Consider the following 26036-nt stretch of genomic DNA (forward strand, 5'->3'; position numbering starts at 1 on the left):
AACATGTATTCCTGAATATGATGCTAAAATGAGACTGGCATTATGTATTCTTAACTGATTCCATTTTTGCGTCCTGCAAGGAACGCAAAATGAAGCATTACTGATCTACAATCAACAAAATCTCCGGTTTGCTAAATTCTGATCATTTTTAATATTGGAAAAAATCCTTCAGAATTGACCTCTTTTGAAGTTGAGGCTCTTTTGAGCCAACACAACAGTCTGATGTTCCTTTTTCTTGCAATGTCTCCCCCAGTGGCAATTTTTGTTGCTCGGCAGAATTAATGAAGCACTTGAGCCAGGAGAAAAAAAGAAAAAAGAAGTCAGACCCACTAAATACATTTCTCCAAAAACAGCATTTTCATGCATTTTGCATGAAATAATCAGTGCTCTGTATTGAATATAAAACATCCAAAAGAAAGACAAACAGTGCCATCTGGTGGGTAAGAGTGACTACAGTATTAGACCTGCGTTTAAGGTCTTTTTCCCAGCATTCTTCAACACTTTGTGGACACTCGACCATCTGATGATGACTCACGTTTTCCAAACAGCCTCATGGGGCCACAGCACAGCTTTGGCGTTGGCACCCAGCTAAGTATTTGTCACTTTTAATCTACATTTCGAACCTATTTCTGTGTAGTCACAGTCAGGCAAACCGCGACGCAATAATATCCTGCTCCTGAAGCCCTCAAGTCTTAAATGTCACAAAGGCCAGGAAAAGCGTTAGCGAGGGTCCTTGGTGGCTCAGCGGATAAATGAGTTTTGGGAAGCGTGGGCGTTTGTTTGGCAGGACATCTGGTCATGCTTCAAAAGTGAAATTAAGACTGAGTGACAAAACTGGCATCACTCCTTGAAGAGGAAGTCAGTCCGGTGCTTGCCAAACCCTCCACCAAGCTCCCTTTCTCACCATTTGTATTGTGGTTGGATTGTACAAAACGTTATTTTCACAATCTAATGCAATGCAATACGCCAGATTTAACTACATATGCTTATTATTGTGGTTGTAGTTTGCTTCATCATTATGTTGGTGCTCTGTGAGCAAATATTACTGAACTACAACTGAAAAATATTCTTTCAATATGCACTGTGCACAAATGGACGTTTATTAATCATGACATTTGTACTAACATATGACTAACGAAGTCTGATGGGTCCCTCTGAGACTGTTTAGAAGTGCTCTTTACGCCATCTAGCGGTGGCATAGCATATTAACACTGTACTTTATACACGATGGAAGACGACTTAACCTCACTTTGCGTTGAACCACCATGATCTCAAAACCATGTCATCCCTTCATTTATGGAGCTTAGTAAATGTTGTTTGCTCATTGACATACGGGAATAAGTTCCATTTTGTCTGGATAAATGTTGTTGGAATTAAATTCTTCCAAGAAGTCTGATGAGTCATAAATTGGGAGGCTGAAGCTCGCAGCAGACAAACTTGTCCTGCGTGGAAACTATTAACCACTAGCATGTAGTACTTCTTTTTTTTTTTGTACTGCACTGAATACATAAAGCGTAATACTGAATACATTGACAAGACACGCGTTGCACATTTTTCTTAGCCTTTCGACTTCTATTTATTTTTTGGTTTATTCCTATTTTTGCCAGTGTAGTTATTTTTATAACGTTCACCTAAAAAAACAAATGGAAAGAGGTCCAATACAAAAGCTTCAGTATTTTCTGTTGCAGAATAACTTGAACAACTATATTGGCGTAAATGCAGCTCAGTTAACGTCAGTCATTTCCAGCATTATTATATTTGTAAAGGCAGAATTTTGAATACAGATCTAGTAGTGGACATACAAATGGTGCGAGATTATGTTATTTTGTGTGTACTTTACCTTTGATATGGCATGATTATTGTTTATTATGTTTTTATATAAGATATAGCTTATATACAGCTCCCAACTGCACAATACAATAACATATTGATGATATTCTACTAATGCAACAGGACGTTTTAGGAAAGGCAGTGGTTAGCAACAGTCGGCCGCCAGTAAACTCCACTAGAAAATGTAATTAAAATATTTATTAGAAATGATACCCACCGTTCACATCAGTGATTGCTCCAATTGTGAATTCAACCTCTCTAACGTCGCAACTGTCAAAGTTTCATTATCATTTTTTGTCCATACGAAGTAGATACTCAGCCTGCAGAAATAAGAGTTATCATCATAGTTCAGAAGGGGATAGTTAAATAGTTAGTGTAATAAACGTAAGAAAAAGGTACGCTGAATAGATAGCTAAATATCAGGCAAGGATGTGGTCATACCAAAAAGCTGACAGGGTCATCTGGTTTGATCTTGGAGCATTCTTGCAAGGCTTCAGTGAGTGATGGCATCACGTACTTCATCAAGTAGTTCCTCAGCGGGAGAGCTTTAGCCTCCAGAAGCTCGTGTTCCTGCCTCTTCACCTCTTCCAGATTCTTTTGCTGATTAGAAAACGACAACAACAAAAAAAACACAAATAAGATCGCCTGGAATGCACACTTTTGCATTGTAATGGGATCCACTACCAGAGTGGCATGACGAATGTTGCCATTTAAAAGATCATTGTGCTCGGTGTTGACAATAATATAGGTGGTGTAGTATATTTGAAACACCTCTCAGTCGGATGCAGTTTAATTTAAAAAGTGACACATTTATCTTGTGTACCCATTCTTCATACTGCGCTGCAATCTCAGCTAGCGAGGCCTCTTTCCTGCGTTTCCTCTCAGCTGCCTCCTCAGCCAGTTTCTGCTGCCTCTCCCTTTCTCGCCTCCTGTCCTCCTCCTCCTGCTCTTCAGGGCTGAGGCCATAGTTCTTGGCAGGTCCCACCACCTCGATTATATTGTTCACGATGTTCGTGAACTCAGGATCGTCCACGTTGACCTCTGCAAAGAAGGGAGTCGAGACCCCTAGTAGAGACACCTTTTGAAACTATGTAAATCGCCAATAAAGTGGGGCGCCATATAAAACCTCGCCTAGGGCTAGGCTACTTTGGGTAGGGTTGGCTCTGCACAGAACCCTGACCTCAATCCCATGTGGGATGAACTACAACAGAGGTGGTGAGCCAAAAGGACCTCTCTCAGGTCCAACATTAATGACCTCTGACCCCACAAATACTTTTCTGGATGAATAGACACTCCCTCCCCCCCACAACCCACCCACTCAGAAGAGTGGAAGGTTCTGCAAAGGTGTCTCAATGCACTTTACCTATATAAGATGGGTATATTTCCAACTCATCAAAGTAGTCGAGAGAAGTTTCCCCAGCCCTGATCAGTTGTCTGAATCTGGACAGACGAGGAATAAACTCATCCTGGGTGAGGCCTCTTTCCTCGGCCACACTCTGAGGAAGACCTTGTACTTTTTTAGTCAGGAACTCATCTGATGCTTCCAGGGCAAACACAAACTCTGGAAAACACAGTGAGGTTCAAAGCAGCTGATGTTTCATCATCTGAGCGAGAGGCTGATGAGTGAAATAGACAACCTGGAGTGATGCTGTTGTGCGCGGGTGTTTTGCTGGGCGCGTCGCTGTCTGTATCCTCAGCTGAAAACAAACATGGTGCATCCCATTACAACACCGGATATCGTTATTTATTATAGGGTGTCTACATAACTGAATGAAACATACCACTAAACATCATCTCAGCTTGCTCGAAGGTCCTCGGGAAACCATAGAAAACAAATCCTTGGTTCCTACATGGCTTGGAATTCAGCTTTTCTGTCAAAACTTCTAAAAGTTGATCATCCTCCAGTCGTCCTATGTGCACCCAAAATAGCTGCTTTACATAGAGACTCCAGATGTGAAAACAACATTTAAACTTGTTTTTTTTTAAATCATACTTTTAGCATGCAATTTATGGAGTAATGTCATGTGTCTCCCGTGTTTCGGGAGTGTGAAGACACGACACTCACACGGTATCAGGCTTCAATATAAAATATGTCAGTTTTGAGGACAAACATTAGAAAATGGAGTTGTTTGAGTAAAGGTGACCTGCATTGCTTTCCATGCTTGTTTTCAGATTTTCCAGTTGGCTCTGTGCCATTTCTGCTTCGCTGACATCAAGTTCACTGTTGTTCATGATACCTTCCTGTGGAATACAATCAAAATTCAGTACCTGTTGTTTAAAGCCAGAATATTGTTATTATTATTAATGCCTCAAAGACTCCCTACAGTAAAGTATAACTTACTCTCAGGCCACAGCACTAAATATTATGTTTAATATGCATTTCAAGTTCAATTGGCTATTGGAGATTCACAGCTTGCCTGTTGACCCTTATATTATTATAACTTATTATTATTATTATTAACTGTGTGATAAACACTAATACAAACTCATCTGTACAACATCAACACTTGTCTCATTATTGTAACACAATTTGAACAGTAACATTAGCACATGCTAATGTTAACACAACATGGGAGGTGTCCTGGCTGGTCCACCAACAATGTAGACATTGTAGGCCCCTAGGTGATCTGTGGTCACCATGCCAATGACAGCGATGCTAAACTTCATATTACAAGCATGTGTGCCAACAACATGATTTTGAAGCAGTTATTTTAAGGTGAAATTTCTACTTGTTACTTTAAACACAACTGGTATTGATAGCTTGCATTACTGTATTAAATTGTGGGAAGTCACTGACCAGCTCTTTCATCTTTTCTTCAATGACCTCTCGGATTTTGATGTGATGTATCCGGTAATGCTCACACAGCTTTTCTGCGACCGTACTTTTACCCACGGCGGGAGGTCCAGTAAGGCAGATTCTGATCGGCTATAGACACAGATGGAAAAAGCGCAATGTGTTGCCTGATGAAAGTGAACTTCAAGGATTATAGGCTTCCAGGTTGTCCAATGTGTCCTTCCGCAGCATCCTTAAAGTAACAAACCGACTTTGTTGGGAGGACTTACAAGTAGTTTCCTAGTGTTTCGGTACTCTTCCACAAGGAGGTCTATATTTTCAATCATGCCACCTTCTGCTACCCAGGGGAAGCTGAATAAGTCTTTTACAATATAAGCATCCAGGCGAAGGTTAACGCTGAAATACTCAAGTTCTTCTGGCTGAAATTAAACAGAAAAGATGACAACAATGTAAGTTTTAGTAGTAACACTGATCTTGTTTAGAGAAATAATTGTTACAAACAGCGTGTTTGCCTTCAGGGGTCATTATGTTTGGAGTCCAATAGACTTAGTAACAAAAACCTACTTAAAGTGAGATACTGAAGAAGTTTAAAGTCCCCTATGGAATCACAGAGGTAATATAATGTGTGCAATGATTCCAAAAACGTGTTCTGTCTGCGACTGGCCACAACATTAGGTACGCCTACACAATCTAATGAAATCTAATAGAAGAGCTGTATCAAAAATTGTCCCTTACATGATAATAATTCTCAGACAGAGCAAGAACCCATAAAATTTTGGTAAATCTGACTAAAATCCTGTTAAAGTCACAAACGAACGGCCCCCCTCTCTCCATACGGCAAGTCCCCTGGGACAAGCTCCATTTGTCTAATCCTCATATCTGATACGTCTCTTTTCATACAACTGATGTCTGTTTGAGTCACAATGGAACAGTTCCTCCACCTATAACCCAAAAATGGTACGATGCCTCACCTTGTGGGTTATGTTGACTATTTTCAGTAGTTGCGTTTTAATAAGTTGATATTGCAAAAAAAGGCACAGTCTTTAGTGTGTGTGTGTGTGGCATCACAAGTCAGAGTGCTGCTTGCAGAAACCACCACTCATTAACACAAACAAGTATTGGATCTCATTAGATCATGCATGCTGATGACACTGCTTTACACAACACTGTACTACCTTATAGGCCTTCATGGTGATGGCTTCCTTCTCTGGCACTTTGTTTACGCTTCCTGGCCCGAGCACATCACTTATGACCTAAAATATACAGGAGAGTCATTTCATCTATCTGTGTCATTTTCTCTAGTTCTATGTGACAAGAAAGTAGAATGAGAAGAGGACTTAAAATCAAAAAAGACAACCCACTAAGTAGAACACCCACTTGCGGTATTTTTATCTTCTGCACTAAAAACTGCCCTTTTTTTGGAATTTTGCCCACGATCCACAATGTGAGACAAGAAAATGTCTTTCCCTTTTCTGTGCGTTGTAGATAGCATTCTAGATCACTAGCTATGCACGTAATAGGGATTCACCTATTTCGCCTATAAAGCCCTCTAAAAAAACATCCAAAAACCAACGCTTAATTGACTTTCCGTGACCTGTTTAATGACCAAGCTATAGCGACATCATTATTGTAGAAGCCAACACTGAGGAACTACTTTTCTGGCTTAGTGACACAGCGCCTTGAGCGACTATGTATAAAGCTGCGCTATCATCCATGTAACAGAATCAATATCATGGTGACATACTCGATGGACAGTTGTCCGTCTGGACCAGCTGGTTAATGGTTGATTTTGGGTAGGTGGAAAAAAGTTTCTACCACTGCAGGGTTTGTTAGCACTAACAATTCTTCGATCATTGTGATCCAGTCTCTTGGAGTGGTGTCCTCCTCTCCAGATACACAAAGCCTTTCCATCCATGCTAACGTTGTGTGCCACTCAGTGAAGCAGAAACACTCGATTTCTGTCAGCATGGCTTGGCAAACTCCATATTTACACCACCAAGACATGCCGGTGGTACTGACTGTCTCTGCCCCTGTCTACGCCAACGTTTGACCCGCTCTCTTTGCCCGCTCACCTTTAAAACCTCAAAAAGATTAGGTCCTGGATCCTCATTTGTCCCAAAGTAGTGGCTGTTGTTGGCTCTCACAAAGTGTGCCATGATTAGTGGTACCAAATACAGAACTCACTCTCTATGCTGTTGTTGTTGACAGAAGTAGTGTTAGTTGCTATGCAGTCATTTAAATCAGTGCACCCAGGAAAGAGCTTCCGGTAATGCTTAAAATGACCAAAATACTCTAATTACGACATGTTATCATGAATGTGCCTGTTAGTAACTGTTACGACATGGTTACAGCATGTATTTAAAACACTGTTGGAGGTCTTTGGATCTTTTTATGCAGGGTTCAATGGGTGAAATAGGTGAATCCCTACTTCGTGCAGTTATTGAAATACTGCAAGCATGAAGCGGCTATCTAGAACGCACAGAAAAGGGAAAGACGTGTGTTCTTGTCTCACATAGGGATTGTGGACGATGGGCAAAATTCCCAAAAGGTGTAATTTTCCTTTTAGATGTGTTCACCTTTACAATGTCCTCCAGTACGTTCTTGGAGTCATCAATAGCAAGGATGTATTTGGACTTGGGTTTGACCTCAATTAAATTTTGTATCACCCTGTAAAGGAATCACAGTCCATTAAGAAACAATTAGTAATCTAAAAACAATTGTATCGTTAGTATAGATAGAAGTGAAGCACATACTGAGCAAGGTCAACCACGTGGATAGTGGGGATGAAATTTGTGCCCTCTCCAAATATGGGAACTTGTGAACACTCTGAGAGCCAAGACACCTAGCAGGAAATAGAAATACAAAAGAAAAATAAATGTGGACTGCATATTGTGACTGTGTAAAATATGATGTACCTTGAAAAAGTAGTGAAAGAGATTCTCCCCCTTCCCATATTGAAGACCAGCAGCCACAACGTAACCCTTCAACTTGTTTTTTTTCTGTAATGAAAGAACAGAATATATTTCATGCTGTAGTATTTGGTATAGTATTAATATTTTCCCTGAACAACATCCTTACTCCTGTTCCCAGTTTAAGCACATGTTTCTCCATATTGTTGTGGTGTTTGAAACTGGGATGAGGCCGTCTTTTTCTGAACTCCTCCTCTGCCACCATCAAATCTGGTTCTTCCTGAGGAGGGATAGTTTACTAGTGTCATGGGTGAATTAAAAAAAAAAAAAAACAGACATTTGCATGCTCACCGTATTCGGTGGTTTGGTCATGGCCCACGTCATTATCGTTGAGACTAAAATGAACATTTTCTTCGACTTGAAATGTTCCCTTTCACCATGAAGGGCTACATGTGAAGAACATAGAGCTCACATCAGACTATGATGATTTTATCGATAAGAGTCATGGTGGAACGCTGCTTAACCTGTGATTGCCCAAGTTGCCTCTTCAATGTCATTTAGTGTTGCATTCTCTGAGATGTTGTACACCACCACGTCGCAGTCTAGGAGGCGTGGAAGAAGCTCCTCTCTGCTTAGCGACTGTTACAGAAGATAAAATATCCATCAATCCTCCAGAATTAAATGTAAAAAAAATAAACTTGGATCGTGGGGTATCTTAGAGGTAATAATTAACCACCTTGTTTATTATTGTGGTTGTAGTTTGCATTTGTGTACAACTGCACTGCATCATACTGACAGCTGCTAATATTTTTGTTACCTTATTTAGCTAAATGAGTGGCAAAGTATAAGAAACAGCTGTCATAATGAGGCAGTGCAGTTCTACACCACTCCAAACTGCATCCACATTAATAAACATTGTGTTAAATTGATAGGACTGCATAGTGCCAGAGTGGTGAGAGTGTGAATGGATGAATGTTTATATGCGCCCTGTGATTGACTCGTCCGTGGTGTGCGTCAGCTGGGATAGGCTCCAGCTCACCTGTCACCCTAATGAGGCCAAGCAGTATAGAAAATGGATGTATGGTTAAAGGAATACCGCTATGCAAGTGGCAATGATAACTGATCATTATCAGCTTTTTAAAAACTGATTTTTTTGTTGTTGAACTCTTTTATTGGCTCTGATTTGATTGTGCAGGTGTACCTAATGATGTGGCTAGTGGTGAAAATTGGTGTTGTTTTAATTGATCACTAACTTAGAACTTAATTTTATACAGAAGATCTGTCTGAAACATAGGGGTTGAGGTGTAAAAAAAATGCTGACATTTAATTTGACATTTTCTGCATCGACTCACCGAGTATTGCTCCAACAAAAAGTTTGCTTTCTCGCTGCAGGGGGTAGACACAGAGCCGACCACCTGGAATGCAGGTTCTTCAGATTGCGGGAGGTTGTAATCGTCGTCCTCTTCTTCTGCCTCTTCGACTCTCTCTCCGCACGTCGATAAATACTGTACAATTTCAAAAAGTTCATGAATTACACGACGAGCTATCATAAACATTACACCACGCTTGTACTTCACCTCAGCGATGTATTTGGATGAATATTTGTCAACGCCTTGCATAAAAACACGCCTGGGACGCTTTTTGTCACCCATTTCGAGTGGGAGGCGACACGATTGCTAATGTATTATGTGCTTTCGTTAAGAATAATGTGTCAAAAAAAGGAGAATGAAGAGTTCTCTACGGCGGGACTTACTTTCTTTGGCCTTTACTGTTTGAAATGGTCACCCAGGAGACGGGACCACGCTTGAAGGAGCTGTGCGTCATCAGTTGTCGACGAGGAAGCGATACAAACTAACGTGACGCACGTTTCCATAGCAACTGGTTTCCGCCTACATTTACCTTTTCCTTTTCTTCCACAGTTTCGTCACTTTTACAATTACTGAACTAGGCAAGGCTGTCATCCCAAATATTCCACTTTGCACCTCATTTCTGGAAAATATTCCACATTCCCCCCCCCCCCCCCCCCCCCCCCCCGTTAAAACAAACCTATGGCTCCTATAACTTATAACAATGTTTTATGTGGTGAAAGTGAACAATATATACATATATGATGTTTTTACTACTTTTAAAGGCCATTTAGTACCCAAGGGTAAAAATTAATCTAACGTCATTTTTGTTAAGCGGCCTCAAGAGTTACTCACACACTGAGTATAACTAAAGAACTTTTGATAAACAATAATTTAAAAAATATTAATGGGATTAATAAATAAAGTCTACCTCTTTATCTACATCACCATATATTATAGCACTCCCTGAAAAGTACCACTTTTCAATCTTAGCACATTTCAGGCTAAACTGGCAGCCAGATTGTGACTGCACTGTACACTGTTGATATTGACTATACGGTAAGCAGGGATTGAATTATGTGCGCTGTTGTTTTTATCTAATTATGTGAACCTGTTGCGCTTCTGACATTTATCTGCCTTGCTGCCGCTATTTAATCATCCAAATTTCACACCACTCATGCCATGATTTTCACAGATACACACACACACACACACACACACACACACACGCACACAGTTGTGGGTCTCCTCTTCACTGTGCAGGACAATGGAGCACTGGCATGGAAACTTCCAAAGCACCTCATATATTTATAGAGCTGACATTATCTGGCAAACTGCTTGCATGGTGTCTGCGCTACGGCTACGCAGACCTCAGCACTCAGCAATACACACCCTGACACACACTCAAAGTGCAAAGATATTGAGGAAAGCTTCTCAGGGGGGTGCCTGGTGAGACTATAAATGTATGTTATTGTCAGTTAATTGGTCTGTGAATTATATTGATTGTTTTCAGCTTTGGATTATGTGGTCCATGAAGCATCAGTCCCAGGTTTGGCATTATATGAGCAGCTAGTTTGAAACAGAAAATTATTCATATATATAATTTTCTTCTATTATCACTTCTTGTGGGTGAAATAGTCTGGTGTCCCAGTACTTTTGTCCATACAAACCTGTTGTCACATTTTGTCATCGTAGTAAATATAAAATGCCTTCTTACTTTTGTGATTAACGTGCCAAAAAGTAGAGTGTTACTGGCGCCTCGGCAGCTGTTTACAGCAGTCATGCTCCACGTCATAGTGATGGATGCTAGCGGCATGGACAATAACGCAGTGTAGCATCGCTCATTGTCAACGGCTGCTGCTGAAATAGACTCGCCTGCTATGACAATGCCTGTATGCAATTCATCACGCACTTAAAAGAACACACGAAACCACAGCTTGAAATGCTAAAACTACTGGTAGTCTGTTGAAGCAAGTTGGACCTATTGTTCTTTATCAAGGTGTGTGAAAGCTCTGAAGTAAAACGGATGGGTTGCAATGGTATTTAAATCCCCACTGTCTGCAAGTCATGTAGTGTAAACTGCTGTCTAAGCAGGAGGTAGACCTGGCTGTTAAAAACTAACAGTTGTTTCAAACAGCTGCTGAAGTGTGTGCGTGTGTGTGTGTGTCTACGGAGGGGGGGGCGGGGTTTGCAGAGGGGGCAGCTGTCAAAGACAGACAAACCGTTTGCTTCCTACGTTTCCTTTTAAGGACGAAACTTGCCTCAAAAATCACGACCCGTTTCAGACCCATCTGCTTGATCCTGATAAAGACACGGTGATAAAGAGAGGAGGGGGTCTCTGGTGTCTGATTGGCATAAATGGGCTGTCGGGGGCTTCTGACTAAAGACCAAAAAAAAGGTATTGATTTAATCTAGGGTTTCCCAAACTTTCTCAGATGAAGACCGAAATTAGAAATTTGGTGCCTGTTCCTGTCAGCTTGGTGTTTTAACCAGTGATGGCATGATTTATTTGAACCGTTCTTTTTCCAGGGTGGAATGATTAGGCTATAAAACGTATCGCTTCAACTTTGAATTGATTGATTTTAGTATGGAACGGGTCAAAATTATACTGTACATACATTGACCAAAATCTTTTAATAGGTGGTGCAGATTGTCTTTTAACTTGACACGTCTAAGTCGTATTATATAGTTTCTCTTTCCCAACAAAAAGAAGACAAGTTGGACAACACTCATTCGACTGACCAATGCTCAGATCAATGGGAATGTCCGAAGAACTCAGAGAAGGTCTAAGGAGGACAATTCAATATTTACACAAGTTGAGAAAGTCTTTTGGATTGCTTTCTAAACTGCAGATGTCTACATCATCAGTTAAACCAGGGGTGTCCATACTTTTTCCAGCGACGGCCACACACTGAAAAATGAAAGAATGCTAGGGCCACTTTGATATTTCGTAAAACAACGCATGTAGATATCATAAGACGTTTTATATATACAGGGTGGGCCAATAAAATGTTACCACTTTTTAATCACACACAAGTTGTTGTTTCTCATAACATTACAACTTTAAAAAAAAACATTTTTTAATTAATATTTTAACTTTATACTACTAAAATGACATTATTTTCCCACATAATATTACAATGTTGTTCTTGTAAAATTAGGACATTTTCCTCATTAGATTACAACTTTTTTCTCTTAATAGTTAGACTTTATTCTTGTAAAATTACTGTTGATTTTTCAATTTTTCAGTTTTCTAGTTAAATTATATTTTTAGAATGTGCTGCAGGCCAATAAAAATACAACCCCGGGGCCGCACTTTGGACACCCCTGGTTTAAGCGATTGTATGTGAGTGGCAAAACTCGAAGCCTTAAATGAAAAGAAATTGGTTGGGATGTTCAGGAACAACCCAGGAGCCAACAAGGCTCCAAGCCTGCCACGCCCAGACCTCAACCTGATTTTCGCAACATTGGACGATACTTAAAAGCCGTGTATGTGCTAGGAAACCAACCCGTTTAAATGAACACTACCGATTCTGCCAAATATCAAACCAGAATGATGCCTGAAGCTTGTTGATGGCGACCGAAAGCATCTGGTCAAAGTTAAACTCGCTAAGGGACATTCATGGGGGAGTCTATATAGCATATCTGAGCCTGTATGTATAATTTTGACCCTGTGTAAATAAGAAAGCATCAAAAAATAAATTCAATTCATAAAGAAAGTCCAAGCATCATTTGTACTGTGGCGATACAGTATGAAAATGAATGAGCAGTGTAATAAAGTGCGCAAAGCAAGCCTCGACTGCAAGAATATTTCTGCTACTGCTGCATGTTGCTGTTGTAAAAAAGGTAAATATAGAAGCCTCCCTGAATGGCCAATATAGCAACAGTGAGTTTAGACGGGATCACACATAATCCATGAGTGGGACATCCAAGTCCAAATTCCCTTTGCTTTGATGAGGCTCCTCTTGACAGCTCGTGGCGTGACGTCATTCCCACAGTGTCTCGGACGCCATGCTGTTGCTGTCCAATGAAAGACATGTATCTTAGGGATTTATCTTAGGGAAGTATGTGCATTTAGATTGCGTTTTGCTACTCATTTATTTGTCACATTTGCTTGGATTTTTTTCTCTATTTTGCCACATTTTCAACAATTTCTTTTCGGCTTTAGTTTGATTTTTGATACTAGAATTTTTGAAAAATAATTTCCACCAACTGGATGCCCTGAAGCAAAGTGGCCAAACTACCAGGATGCAAATAAAAGGTTAGTAGAATCTTTCTTGGAAGTACATTACGCCTACAAATGGAACGGTTGACGTGGTGGGAGGTATTTACATTCTTATTAACCCGGCATAGCGACGCAACATGACAAATATGGAGCCTGGGGTCTCGACGACCTCCAGACAGCCTGTTGAGGAGGGGGGCCATGCAGCCTCCGGCACCTGTTATGCTCCATTTCCCTAAAAGGAAAGACGGGAGCCAATCAGAGTGGAGAAGGCTGCCTGCTGCTCCTGCACAGGACATCCCAGGGAATCTGTCGTCTGCTGGAGGTCTGGGCTATAGCTCTTCCCACCCCCTACCCCAAACACTCCCTCCTCATACAATATTGCATCTCAGCTGTTGTACTTGTGTTTGCCTCCCCTCGCCCTCCCCAACCTCGCTCTTTACACATGCCATGACACTAGCAAGTCCCGTTAGACGGCTCCTTGCCTATTGCTCAGACAGGAGCTCATGTTACAATCACTCCATTCAATCACCTACTTCCCCAGTGGCCTGTGAGAGCTTAGTCATATTAACACATCTTTAGTGGCCTGCAATGGGGCCCCCCCTGTTTAAGATACGAGAGGGTAAAAAAATCACTGCAGTGTATGAAGGAGATATACTGTACGTATTGCGGCATCATCAAGTGTAAAAATCCTGAATTTGCACTTTCATTATACGATTGGCTGATACTGTACACTTCTTTAGCGTTTAATTATTATCAGTGATTTGATAACACCGTACAGACTTTTTCAGCACACGTTACATTACATATTTCTTTAAGCCTTTAACTGTACACATCATGTCCGCGAAATGTCATCCTGAGGCCAGATCTCCCCATTTTGGTGGCGTCCCCGACACAAGCGCCACTTAACTCCCCCATGTTTCTGAGCGGCACATATTTGGACTTGTGTGAACTAAAGAGTCCGCCCACCTGCTCCCCCAGCCTCAGCACGTCAGGGCATATTTAAGGATCCCTCGCACCCTGGCCCTTCGTCCCAGTGGAAACTCTAGTCTTGCATCCAACGCTCGGTGAGTCCCTTCACTGGTTTTCCTGCTGCACTTTTTTAAGCATGGCGGTTAAAGGACCTACTGCAACGGCATTGATGCGTTTTAGTTCAAGCTTAGCGTAGAACAGGGTGTCACGTTTGTAATTCTGTGCTTGAAGATGGTTCAGTGCGAGATGGAGAAAAAGACAAAATTACGAGATAAAGCCAACTTTAAAGTTTACAGCTGCATCTCAAACTCTGATTTGATAGAACAGCGTAAACCAGTTTCATTGAGTTTTGATTAGATTTTAAGTATTAGATAACATTTCTTTGATGAGTAAGCTCCTAATTTACCATTCAAGGACGCACAGCTTTGACACTGACGCAGTCAAATGGCCAAACTGGGGGCTCTAAACAAAGGACTACTATAACGTGGCGACAGCTGAGGGAAGACCCAGGTCCTTGCTGCCACTTGTCAAAGAACACACGGCCTCAGCTGTTAAGTGTCTGTGGTTTAATGATGAGATACAGTAGAGGAGGGTGGGGGGTGAGGGATGACAAGGATCCCGTGGCTAAAAATAGAGCTGTGTGTGTTGTGAAATCAAACCATGTCCTGTTTTGGTGAGAGTCGAGAGAGGAGATTAGTGCACTTCAAGGTGTCGTGAAACAGTGTCGTGCTGCAGTGTTTCAAAGTGAAACTGCAATCTAAAAGGGAGAAAGAAAACTAGTTTTAAAAACTACGTTCTTTGACACAGAAGGCCAATCAACAACAGACCAAACATGTGCGACGACGACGAGACCACCGCCCTCGTGTGCGACAACGGTTCTGGCCTGGTCAAAGCTGGGTTTGCCGGTGATGATGCCCCCCGTGCTGTCTTCCCATCCATTGTTGGACGCCCCCGTCATCAGGTTACAAACCTCTGACTACCATTAAATCCTCATTTAAACTAAAAACTGTCGTATTGTAAGCGGTATGTATACATACCTTATTTCCTGCAATTCTGAAGTGTCTTTCTTTCCTCCTCAGGGTGTGATGGTGGGTATGGGTCAGAAGGACAGCTATGTGGGAGACGAGGCACAGAGCAAGAGGGGTATCCTGACCCTGAAGTACCCCATCGAGCACGGCATCATCACCAACTGGGACGACATGGAGAAGGTGAGACTCAGGGCAGAGAACACATACCACATCGTGATTTGACATGAATTGTTTACAAGCTCTCCAACGGCTTCATCAGATCTGGCACCACACCTTCTACAACGAGCTCCGAGTGGCCCCAGAGGAGCACCCCACCTTGTTGACTGAGGCCCCCCTCAACCCCAAGGCCAACAGGGAGAAGATGACCCAGATCATGTTTGAGACCTTCAACGTCCCTGCCATGTACGTGGCCATCCAGGCTGTGCTGTCCCTGTACGCCTCTGGTCGTACCACCGGTGAGTGTCCTTTGTAGACTTTTATCAAAATGTGTTCATTTGCTATTGGACATGTTATCTTACAAATGGTTGTGTGGACAGGTATTGTGCTGGACTCTGGTGATGGTGTGACCCACAACGTGCCCATCTATGAGGGTTACGCTCTGCCACACGCCATCATGCGTCTGGATCTGGCCGGTCGTGACCTGACCGACTACCTGATGAAGATCCTGACTGAGCGTGGCTACTCCTTTGTCACGACTGGTAAGGAAGTTCAGGATAATCACTCACAAAATTGCAAAGATAATAATTGAAATATAAATGCGCAATTCTAGGATCCTTCAAGAATAAAAATAATTAAACCACCCATGTTTTAATGTTGCCAGTTGACATACAAGTGTAAAATGAAATTTACCACTATTAAAGAGGTAGTATGCAGCTGGTTCCTCCAGCTGCCAAGAGGGCGCCAGTTGTAGCTCTCCTCTTCCTGGTTTGAGTAACACACACACTAGTTATGTTTAATGTCAGCTAATGATAGCAATTTGGCAAAGTTTAGCTACTAACATTAGCCATCATTGAATGTATAGCCATATAGTCATAACAACAACTGCTTTTGTGTATTTGCGTGTCACGGACATGTACGTGACTGCCACCAGCCATGAATGTCAACAAGTTTTTGAATTTAGAGCGAGTTGCATCCAGGTTCTTGAATAGTAAAATATAAAAAAAACACCATACCTTAGTTTTGACAAGTGAAAACATGTATGGTGACAGTTCTTCTTCTCTTCTTGTTGATGCTGGTCCTTCTTTTGGAATAACTGTGACAAAAAAACAAAAAAAAACCAAGTTAATTCAGTAAAACCTATTGAACTTAGGTCTTTACATGTGTGATGTTATGTTTCTCTCAAATTTTGTTGAGTTCCTAATTGCGCGACATCACCAGCATTCATTCAAAGTTACAGGGTAGAGCAGGAGTGTCCGAAGTGTGGCCCGGCAGTTCGCAGCTGCTTTTTTTATTGGCCCGCGGCACATTCTACAAATATAATTTAACACTGAAACTAAAACCTAAAAAAACACAACAGCAGAAAAAATGGAAACATCTGCAGTACCTTTACAAGAATAAAGTCAAAATAATAAAAGGAAAAAGTTATAATCTAGCGAGAAAAAGTCATAACTTTACGAGAATAATGTTTATGAGGAAATATAACTTAATTTATATTATTATATATATATTATATATATTAATTTATATAATTTGAGTAGCATACAGTTAATACATTAAAAAAAGTTGTAATTTTTTGGAAAATGAGGTTGGTGACAAAGTAATTATGTTACAAGAATAAAGTCAGACTACGGGAATAAAGTTAAAATTATGAGAAAATTTGAAAGAAAAAAAACAACAGCAGAAAAAACAGCTGTAATTTTACGAGAATTGAGTCAAAACATTAAGAGAAAAAAGAGAATAAATTCGTAATAATATAAGGAAAAATATAAATAGAGAAAAAAGTCACATACTAATGAGAAGAAAAATTTTACAATTTTACAAGAATAAACTTATATTATGAGAAAAATGTCATTTTAGTTGCATAGAGTTTAAATGTTGAAGAAAAACATTTTATACTTTAAAAGTCATAATACTATGAGAAACCAACAGAAATATAAAATCAAAATATAAATATAAAAAATAAAGTTGTAATTTCTGGATACTTAGGTTGGGGGAAAAAAGTCTAAATATTATGGGAATAAAGTCATAATATTATGAGAAGAAAATATACAGGTATTATTTAAGAAGAAAGAAATATATAAAAAAAAACATTCAAAAATGGCGACAGCAAAGAGCGAAGTTCATACTAATAATACACTTTTTTACGTACAGGCCTATTACAAGGCTGAAATTGAGTTTTTTCTTGAAATATATATAACTTCTTATCATATTCATAAACTATCAAAGTGGCCCTCACATCCTTTCATTTTTCAGTATGTGGTCCTTTCTGGATAAAGTTTGGACACCTCTGGATTAGAGGAATGGCGTATACTGCATAATGTCATATAATGAATAACTATTTGTATTGGTGCCATTATGTCCATAAAGAGCATGTTTGTAGCCAAATGAAAGCAAGACAAACTCAGTGAACGTTCCCTCCCTCAGCTGAGCGTGAGATCGTGCGTGACATCAAGGAGAAGCTGTGCTATGTCGCCCTGGACTTCGAGAACGAGATGGCCACCGCTGCCTCCTCCTCCTCTCTGGAGAAGAGCTACGAGCTGCCCGATGGTCAGGTCATCACCATCGGCAACGAGCGTTTCCGCTGCCCCGAGACACTGTTCCAGCCTTCCTTCATTGGTATGTACTAACACACCACATCCAATTACTTCTTCATCACCTACAATCAGAATGCCAAAGAAACAAATGAAGGGAATGAAGACATAAGTTACATTTTTACAGCAAATCATAGAAATCCAGATAACATGCAAATATGCCCCCATGGGCTGTGATCTGGGCAACCTAATTGGACACTTAGTCAGTGCTATGATTTTCTGGATATAGATACTGCATCAATGCTTGTCCGTTCATGGGCAAAAAAATCCAGTACGTATATTTAAATATTTGGTGCTGAATAACATCAGTATAAATGCTCTGACTCTCTCTGCATTCACAAGAATTCTAACCAGATACACAATTAATTAGATTTTTTTTGACAAAGATAATTCATTGCATACATCAGCACTAATTGCATGTGCAGGTTTTGCATTCATTTCAATTAAATTTGCATTACTTCCTTCTGCAAAGGTATGGAGTCTGCTGGTATCCATGAGACCGCCTACAACAGCATCATGAAGTGTGACATTGATATCCGCAAGGATCTGTACGCCAATAACGTCCTGTCTGGTGGCACCACCATGTACCCTGGTATTGCTGACCGCATGCAGAAGGAGATCACAGCCCTGGCCCCCAGCACCATGAAGATCAAGGTGAGCGGCATTACCTGGCATAAATTACACCATTCATAAAGCAGTTTGTTTGTGTGTCGGTTCACTGACCAACCTCCGCTTCATCTAGATCATCGCTCCCCCTGAGAGGAAATACTCTGTCTGGATTGGCGGCTCCATCCTGGCCTCTCTGTCCACCTTCCAGCAGATGTGGATCAGCAAGCAGGAGTACGATGAGGCAGGCCCCTCCATCGTTCACAGGAAGTGCTTCTAAATCAGCGCCACAACACCCCACCAAAATGCAACTTTCCTACCCCGTCTGTATTTGTACTGTGCCTTATGCTGTATATACATGTACCGTTGTAATAAAAATAGCTGCTTTAACAGTCAACTGAGGTGTCTGGCGCATTAATAGCACAATGTCAACATGTTTGTTAACAGATTAATAGTGAGATAAATGGCTGACACAGCAAATTACAGATGCATAAATTACATACATAATCTCATCGGGAACATACAGCACAGGAAGTAAACTAACTATTAAATAAACTCTGCTTCTTCCTACTCTTTTTCAGATACACTATGTTGAATTGCTCAAGTGTAAACATGTTATGTACACTGTAACACTGTTAAGCTATAACCATGAAAACAATGGATATTGAGGTGTTTACCTTCTGATAAAACAAGGTTAGCTGCTCATTTCTACGTCTAGCCTTAATGCTAACTTAAGCTAACATGTTTCATGGCTCAAGATTCCCACTGCAACAAATATATTGAGCATTTTTTTTTGCATTTATGTCCTTTGAGCTCTTCCTTGATGAAACCTTCAGTATAGGCTTTATGGCGCCTAAATATTTACATAAAATACTGTACATATTGAGCAAAAGCTATGAGAGGTTTAACTCAAATATGGCACAGCATGGGAGAAAAAAAAAAAGAAAACCTGGTGTTGCATTCAGGACTACTGGGAAATATCTAATATGTAGTTTAGACATTGCAAACTCAAAGCACTTCAGTCAGTAAACACAAAATGAAACTGGTTGTAAAAACGATAACTATTGTGGATGACAGCCATTTCTGTTTTTAATTGACAACTGTTTGGTGCCAAATAAGGACACCTCTGACTTCCCAGCAGTCACAAAAGCAGCAACCCTAACCCAACAGGTGGTATAAATTAGCCTAATTAGCCTCGTCTTCTTGATTCACTTGAGTTTTTACAGAGCTAGCAAGCAAATATTTTAGTACTCTTCATTGTTTTTAATACCTCTTGGTGATTTTAACATGAAAGGTTTGGACAGTAATGTGATTCGCTTTCACCTTCAAGTCAGTCATGGAATAAATGTGCAAAGTGTCGAGAGAAAAAATGAGAGACTCTTCCTTGGGGGTGCAAAGGTTTTTGGTGTTCCTCTGGAGAATTTACCAAGGTGCTTGATTCCTGAATTTGGCCTGGTGCCCTGGTAAGTGTGTGTGTGTGGTGGTGGGGGGGCGGGGGGTGGGGCGCCCATGATTTTGTGAATTAAACAAGTTTTGACTCTTTTATGCCTCAGCTTTCTGGTGGATGCTTGTTCATTTCTCCTGGAGCGTGTTGGGACAGTGGGTATCTTCAGAAAACCAGGCTCTCTCCCTCGCATCAAAGCCCTTAGGGTGTGTAGTCATCCAAAGAGCAATGGCATCATCTGGTGGATGGGGCCAATCATTAAACCTCACAAGAACTAAATGTTCTTTATTAACGTTGCAGGCCAAGCTGAATAGTGGAGAGGCATGTCTACCTACAGCGGCCCCCTATGATGTGGCCACCCTCATCAAGCAGTTCGCCAGGGAGCTACCAGAACCGTTATTTCCTTCAGAGATCCAAGAAGCTATGCTCAAAGCACAGATGCTGGCTTCTCTGCAGGACAGAACCTCGGCCCTCCAAATGCTGTCCTGCTTATTGCCTGCCAGAAACACTTCCTGTCTACATTACTTGTTCAACTTCCTGGCCGGAGTATCCCACAGGTTTGATACTTATAGGCAACATTAAGTCATACAATTTTAAATTAGGTTAACCATTATGTAGTAAAACTACTGAAGATGCCTGACATGTACTGTAATGGAGAAGGAAGGAATAGGAAGGTGTTTACAGAGTGATGCCATCTAGTGGTTTACAGGTATTGCTGGAATTAAATGAAGCTAAATGAGAAGCATGAATTGATTTTAATCCTTTTTATATGGTGGTATATGTTGATTTTTATATGATGGTCTGTTTTTATTTTGCCAGATGTGAAGACAACCTGATGACCAGCTCCAATCTGGCCACCGTCTTTGCTCCCTGTCTTTTACCGCCTCCCAACATGGAAGAGCTGTCCGAAGGGCGCTTTGAACTCCGAATTCTCGTCCTGCGCGCCTTCATCGAAAAGCCACAATCATTTGGTGCGATGATCTCAACTGGCAGGATGTTTCCAATGAAGACCTTGGATTGATCTACTATACTGTATGCTCCACAGGTGCGATTCCTAAAGTTGTCATGGATAGTATGGAATTCCTGATGAGCTTCCATCTGGCGGAGGAGCCGAGCTCAAAGAAAAGAACTCGAAAGAGTCACAGTTTGAAAGGTAGGACATTCGTTTGGAGAGGTTGGTTTTGAAATTTGAAAAGTCTTTATGCACTTTTGTTTTGTTTTTTTAAACTTTGTGATTTGGAATGGGGTGACAAGGTGGTTAGAAAAATGTAGCTCGAGTTTCACGCAAACATTTTAAAGCACACGTAAAAGTAGACAAAGCTGCTGGATGCTGATCTTGCCGTGATACTTCAAAAGCGGCTACTGTCATCTTGAGGAGATAATTAAAAAAAAAAAAATTTAATCGGGAGGTTACCTACAGCCACAGCTGTTTTTTGACCTCGAGCTTAATAGTAAGTATCCCTCCAGCCATCCCATCCTTTATTTCCACGAAGTAGGATTCCTTATTTATAAATCAAATACTGTATACTTGTAGTAACCGCATAGAAAACCTGTTTACAACCTTCTTAATAGTTTTTAACATTAGAGCCCTCTAAACATGAAATAACACCCCTATAGCCACCTTTACCCTTGTAAGACCCAATATAGTATCCATAATAAGAGAAAATAAGACATAATATAAACTAACATGTTGGCTTCGAAAGAGTTCCTTGTTCCTTTATGGTGGCTATTGTCTCAATGTAACATGACTGACACCTAGTGACCAGTGTGGAATACTACGTATGTCTTCTGAATGCCTTATTTGTATTTTAGTTCATTTAACCAGTTTTATGCTTAATTTAGACCAAAAATAGAGTAGCATTTGCTTAAATATGCATATTTTTGAGTTAAAAGGTTGGTTAATTGGTCAACCACATAACAGCAATTTTTATATTTTTGAAATTGTGAAATTTGTGGTGCGAAATGATTTGCTTTTGTGGTTCATGCATGCGACAATTAGCAGTTAACTGAATGGCGCATTTGTGGTACACGTGCTTCACTCACCATTTTCTTGAAATGCGTTTGTCATTTGGTCAGTGAAGACTGTGCCCTGGTTTCACGGAAGGTCAAAGGTCAGGACACCAATCACTCAGCAGACGCAAGAGTCCATCCTGCAAGACCGACCGACCCTCAGGAGGAGTCTTGGTCTGGGGACTTTCCCTAATGTCGTCCTCTTTAGGACCTGCATGCCTTGTGCAGGTACCTCCCATAGACCTACAAAGTACACTTGTTCTGCATGAATGATGATCAAATATTTTTACAAACTTCTGTAGAACAAAATTCAACGCTTTCAGTTTCCATCTCGGAGGCCTTGAGTCCTGGCACAGAGTCTACACTACAGAAAATGAAAAAGTGAGTTTTTGGAATTGTTGGACCGTTTGAAAGGTAGGTATTTGAATTGGAACATATTTTTAGTGTACTGACCTGACTTGTGTTTTGGTCATTTCCAAGGCTGGTTTTAGGACAGGATGTGGTCTCTTCCACATCCTCCCCTGCACTGCAACTTGCGCCCTGGAGGAGAAGCTCATCTCCATAACATGTTCACAAGGCATTTTTAAGAAATCACTATTTAATGTTTTATTCAAATTGTGTAAACGGTTGTGTGGGTCATGTTATTGTAAAATTCATGCCTAATAAAAGGTTTTGTTCGTGTTTCTTATATATATATATATATATATACACAAATATAGGAAGACTGTATTGTTTAAACAGCAAAGTTCAAAATACAGTGTGACATGATACAAACAAGTAATGCTGAGGCCTTACACCATTTTAATTGTGTTTTAATTGGATATAGCACGTAAAACAATTAGTTTTTCTTTTAAAAGTAGCCCACAAAGTATTTAAAGTCAGTCTCGTTTGTATATTTCTAAAGCAAATAACGTCCCTGCTGAAATTTGAAACCCAATCGTTTTAATGTTGAACAATTGTAACAGCCAATCAGAAGCGAGGCTTGTTGGCTTCGAAACAACTGCGTGGACCTTTTGTTACGCACCACTATAGAAGCTACCGGAAACCAACTCATGCTCTTTCAAAAATAAAGCGTCCAGTGCCTACATTTGAACGCTAATCACATTTCAAATGAATTGAAACAAAGGCACTGGGAAATGTTTTCGTGTATTTAAATGGGGCTTATCATTCACTCCTCGTGCTTTGTCGCTTTATATTTTGAAAGCCGGAAAGGCGGACATTCATTGTGGTTGTACCTTGACGGACATCTTGTTCAGTTCGCAGGTCGTTTTTACACAAGGTAAGAAAGAATAGCTACACCAGTCTTTAGGTTATAGTTATCGTTTTTTGGCGAACACTTTAATCAAATCACCTTGTCGCCTGAATGTAAATCAAGGCAGGTTATTGGGTTGTTGTGTACGTGCGTGATGCTGGCTATAAATAGACATTAACGGCTGTGTTTACTCAGCGCCAAAATTGGTTTACAAAATTCATTTTGCCTTTATGTGCGTCATAACATTACAGTGAATATAAATATACTTATGTAATGACTGCTTGAACAGAATTATATTTTTTGTCCATCTTTGGTGGCCTCTGTGTGTACGCGCGTTTGTTTTGTCCACCTGCAGATGACGGAGATAAGATGGACGGTGCGGTCATCACTGCTGGTTCTTCTAGCAGTCCTGCAGCTCGGCGGTGCACCGGCCCGCAGTGCCCCCGGTGTCGGGCAGGTGTCTGAGGCCGACATCCAGCGTCTCCTTCACGGCGTCATGGAGCAGCTGGGCATCGCTCGGCCCAGGGTGGAGTATGCGGCCCACCAAGCCACCAACATCGTAGGACCCCAGAGCATCCAGGGTAATGTGGGATGCTGTTGAACAGATTGGGCGATTAAGATGTATATATTGTGCTGTCGGTGGTGATATTTCGTTTTTATTCATACAAGTAATTACATTTATTAGATTAGTGTGGTGCAAACTGTAACAACAATAAACATACTGTATTGCTATTGCATTACATGTTCCCCCACTAGGTGGTGCTCATGAGGGGTTGCAGCACCTTGGTCCTTATGGCAACATTCCCAACATTGTGGCTGAGCTGGCAGGTGACAACGTTCCCAAAGACTTCAGTGATGATCACAGCTACCCGGACCCACCAAACCCTTGTCCCCTAGGAAAGACAGGTAGGATATAAGATTCTATGCTTCAATTTTTTGTCCAGAAAGTGCATTTTGTGGTGATGGTGATGATAAATTGCATATATAATGTGCTTCATCTACATCTACAGCAACAGACGGGTGTATGGAAAATGCTCCAGACACCGCTGAGTTCAGCCGTGAGTTCCAAAAGCACCGACACCTGTATGACCGAGGAAATGAGTACCCAGCGCTGATGAAGTGGGTCAGTACACATTGTGACTGCAGCTAGTGAATGTCACCCTCTTTGACCAGGGCACAAGTTACGAAGTGGCCGGCGTGACTTCGTTTTTAAGTGTACAAAGGGATGCAAAACCTTACCAGTATTGACATCAAATAACAGTAACAGTCTTTTAAAAAGGGTCACATGTCACGTCAGTTTCGGGTTGACTTTTTGTGCATATTTCAGAACACTTTTTTCCCCATATGCTGCAACTGAAATAGAAATAGTCTGTTCCAGAACCAAACTGTCACCATCGCTTCCCATTGCATTAACATTTGAACACTTTCAACTGTCATGTACGTGTAAATAAACCTAAACCCTTGCACTTTTTAACATTCTTAACTGTTGCACAAGCGTAAAAAGAAGTTAAGTACTGCATAGTAAAACTTAATAGTGACCAATTGTGGACTCAACATACATTTTCCAATGCGTGAAGGCCTTGTGACATCGTGTCAGACATGCAGAGAGGGAGTATTAGTGTGTGCGCGCGTTAGGTGACCCTCTGCACGTAAAAGCTATACACAGCTGACCAGGGACGTATTTAGTCATTTGGGGTTTCACCGTGCAGCAGGGTTGTCCAACCGTTTTATCCCACACGTGGGACACCCCTGCTGTACAGTAAGCAGCTTGAAAATAACTAGCACCTCACACCTGTAGGGGGAGCGCAGGAGCAAAAGCAAATATTTCTTCCAGCTGCTTCAAACAGTGTAATTGTTGAGTAGATGATGTGATCTGGTGGTGGTTGGAAACTGCTGGAGAGTCAATGAAAACTTAAAACAAAGCTAATGTGTAATTTGTGGTAGAGTTGGCCCTTTATTTTATGTCTCCTGGTATTTGTTTGAAGAACTGAGTTGAGACATTCACGCTGGTTGGCAAACTTTTTTTTTTTTTTTCCAGAATAAGGAACTTCTGTACCAAAAACTAAAGGGAGGACCAAAGCGAAGAAAAAGGGTGAAAAACCATATCGACACATCTTTTGAGTTACTATTAAAACGGACTCCCTTACCGTATTCCCTTCATGTCCTGTCTTCAGAGTGTCAACCCATACCTGATGGGCCAGAGGCTGGATAACGTGGTGGCCAAGAAATCAGTTCCCAACTTCTCAGAGGAAGAGGAGGATGAGGCATCAAGCATGCCTACAAGCACCAAATCCACAAATTAAAACAGCATCTACTACAAAAGCCGGCATTCACGTGAAACACCTATATTTACATTTTTTTGGTTACCACAGAAGCAGTCAAACATTTTTAAAAAATGTGTTGAATGTTCTGCAACGTGTTAGTTGGCTAGGAGAGTGTTTATATTAAAATATCATGTATGTAAGTTCAAATACATCTCTCCTTTAGTCTTATTTATGGGGATGAACATGATACACTTTTTTTGGACTAGAAAACAAGACAAATATTACCTTTGAATTCACGTTTCACTGCTTGAGTGCTCAAAAGATGAGATTATTTCTACAGCGGCTGTCCAGAGATTAAAATAAAAAGTACGGCTTTCAATTTTTTGTACTGTATGTCTTCAAAAGGGCCTCTGTGTCTTTAAGGTCCCATTACAAATCATATTTCCACTTTGCTGTGTTATGCACAATTAATCCCAACACTTTTTTTGTGCAGGTGAATCCTTTTGCATGTTGTAAAAAAAAAAAAATCTGTATTTTGTTTGTTCCTGTCTTATAAAATAAATATCTGCATTGACAAGAGTAGCAAGTTTTTTTCCTCAAAGGGGGCGT

General features: G+C 40.8%; 4 protein-coding genes and 1 long non-coding RNA gene across 8 annotated transcripts in view; 3 read left to right on the top strand and 2 right to left on the bottom strand.

Annotated features, from left to right (window-relative positions):
- The window catches only part of LOC129172682 (adenylate kinase 7-like), a 19248-nt gene extending 10063 nt beyond the window's left edge, over positions 1 to 9185 (bottom strand). Inside the window, exons 1-17 of one of the 2 annotated variants that reach the window (XR_008567044.1) lie at positions 8886 to 9185; positions 8058 to 8172; positions 7885 to 7979; positions 7703 to 7813; positions 7540 to 7623; positions 7378 to 7466; positions 7201 to 7291; positions 5800 to 5877; positions 4894 to 5043; positions 4628 to 4756; positions 3975 to 4071; positions 3612 to 3740; positions 3468 to 3527; positions 3194 to 3391; positions 2654 to 2871; positions 2272 to 2430; positions 2048 to 2150 (exon numbers count right to left, since the gene is read on the bottom strand). Coding sequence is in view for 1 of the 2 variants with exons in the window: in XM_054762650.1 (XP_054618625.1) it covers positions 2272 to 2430; positions 2654 to 2871; positions 3194 to 3391; positions 3468 to 3527; positions 3612 to 3740; positions 3975 to 4071; positions 4628 to 4756; positions 4894 to 5043; positions 5800 to 5877; positions 7201 to 7291; positions 7378 to 7466; positions 7540 to 7623; positions 7703 to 7813; positions 7885 to 7979; positions 8058 to 8172; positions 8886 to 9185 (2103 nt within the window). In the remaining variant the exon portion in view is untranslated. The remainder of the gene's footprint in view (positions 1 to 2047; positions 2151 to 2271; positions 2431 to 2653; positions 2872 to 3193; positions 3392 to 3467; positions 3528 to 3611; positions 3741 to 3974; positions 4072 to 4627; positions 4757 to 4893; positions 5044 to 5799; positions 5878 to 7200; positions 7292 to 7377; positions 7467 to 7539; positions 7624 to 7702; positions 7814 to 7884; positions 7980 to 8057; positions 8173 to 8885) is intronic. The other variant, XM_054762650.1, reaches the window with a different exon arrangement.
- Positions 9186 to 14071: 4886 nt separating this feature from the next.
- actc1a (actin alpha cardiac muscle 1a) lies at positions 14072 to 18854 on the top strand. 2 transcript variants are annotated; one of them, XM_054762653.1, is made up of 8 exons: positions 14072 to 14168; positions 14881 to 15034; positions 15153 to 15281; positions 15361 to 15556; positions 15638 to 15799; positions 17685 to 17876; positions 18324 to 18505; positions 18594 to 18854. In XM_054762653.1, the coding sequence occupies exons 2-8, from the start codon at positions 14906 to 14908 to the stop codon at positions 18735 to 18737; spliced, it is 1134 nt and encodes a 377-aa protein (XP_054618628.1). In that variant the 5' UTR covers positions 14072 to 14168; positions 14881 to 14905; the 3' UTR covers positions 18738 to 18854. The 2 variants fall into 2 exon arrangements, with proteins under 2 accessions (XP_054618628.1, XP_054618631.1); XM_054762656.1 differs by having other exon boundaries at positions 14108 to 14168; positions 14884 to 15034.
- Positions 17082 to 19416, bottom strand: LOC129172688 (uncharacterized). Its single transcript, XR_008567045.1, has 3 exons — positions 18579 to 19416; positions 18310 to 18519; positions 17082 to 17916 (listed from the first exon to the last, which is right to left on the bottom strand). It is a non-coding gene; the product is annotated as an uncharacterized LOC129172688 (long non-coding RNA).
- Positions 19417 to 19826: 410 nt separating this feature from the next.
- LOC129172630 (rho GTPase-activating protein 11A-like) lies at positions 19827 to 22296 on the top strand. The gene is made up of 7 exons (XM_054762585.1): positions 19827 to 19855; positions 20011 to 20107; positions 20202 to 20458; positions 20721 to 20872; positions 20947 to 21054; positions 21978 to 22139; positions 22235 to 22296. The coding sequence occupies exons 1-7, from the start codon at positions 19827 to 19829 to the stop codon at positions 22294 to 22296; spliced, it is 867 nt and encodes a 288-aa protein (XP_054618560.1).
- Positions 22297 to 22989: 693 nt separating this feature from the next.
- On the top strand, positions 22990 to 26004 carry LOC129172204 (neuroendocrine protein 7B2). 2 transcript variants are annotated; one of them, XM_054761727.1, is made up of 6 exons: positions 22990 to 23191; positions 23501 to 23744; positions 23920 to 24069; positions 24174 to 24286; positions 25202 to 25255; positions 25338 to 26004. In XM_054761727.1, the coding sequence occupies exons 1-6, from the start codon at positions 23066 to 23068 to the stop codon at positions 25464 to 25466; spliced, it is 816 nt and encodes a 271-aa protein (XP_054617702.1). In that variant the 5' UTR covers positions 22990 to 23065; the 3' UTR covers positions 25467 to 26004. The 2 variants fall into 2 exon arrangements, with proteins under 2 accessions (XP_054617702.1, XP_054617703.1); XM_054761728.1 differs by having other exon boundaries at positions 22990 to 23190; positions 23519 to 23744.
- Positions 26005 to 26036: the final 32 nt, after the last annotated feature.

This window comes from Dunckerocampus dactyliophorus, chromosome 19 (genome assembly GCF_027744805.1).
Source record: "Dunckerocampus dactyliophorus isolate RoL2022-P2 chromosome 19, RoL_Ddac_1.1, whole genome shotgun sequence".
Lineage (NCBI taxonomy): Eukaryota > Metazoa > Chordata > Actinopteri > Syngnathiformes > Syngnathidae > Dunckerocampus > Dunckerocampus dactyliophorus.

Bases quoted from the DNA above. Each gene is read 5' to 3' on its own strand.
- actc1a (XM_054762653.1), top strand. From the start codon at position 14,906: ATGTGCGACGACGACGAGACCACCGCCCTCGTGTGCGACAACGGTTCT. The intron at 15,557-15,637 runs GTGAGTGTCCTT...TTGTGTGGACAG, and splicing joins CGCCTCTGGTCGTACCACCG to GTATTGTGCTGGACTCTGGT. The intron at 15,800-17,684 runs GTAAGGAAGTTC...TCCCTCCCTCAG, and splicing joins CTACTCCTTTGTCACGACTG to CTGAGCGTGAGATCGTGCGT.
- LOC129172630 (XM_054762585.1), top strand. From the start codon at position 19,827: ATGAGAGACTCTTCCTTGGGGGTGCAAAG. The intron at 19,856-20,010 runs GTTTTTGGTGTT...TTTATGCCTCAG, and splicing joins TCTTCCTTGGGGGTGCAAAG to CTTTCTGGTGGATGCTTGTT. The intron at 22,140-22,234 runs GTACCTCCCATA...CAACGCTTTCAG, and splicing joins GACCTGCATGCCTTGTGCAG to TTTCCATCTCGGAGGCCTTG.
- LOC129172204 (XM_054761727.1), top strand. From the start codon at position 23,066: ATGGGGCTTATCATTCACTCCTCGTGCTTTGTCGCTTTATATTTTGAA. The intron at 23,745-23,919 runs GTAATGTGGGAT...TTCCCCCACTAG, and splicing joins AGGACCCCAGAGCATCCAGG to GTGGTGCTCATGAGGGGTTG. The intron at 25,256-25,337 runs GTGAAAAACCAT...TCCTGTCTTCAG, and splicing joins GACCAAAGCGAAGAAAAAGG to AGTGTCAACCCATACCTGAT.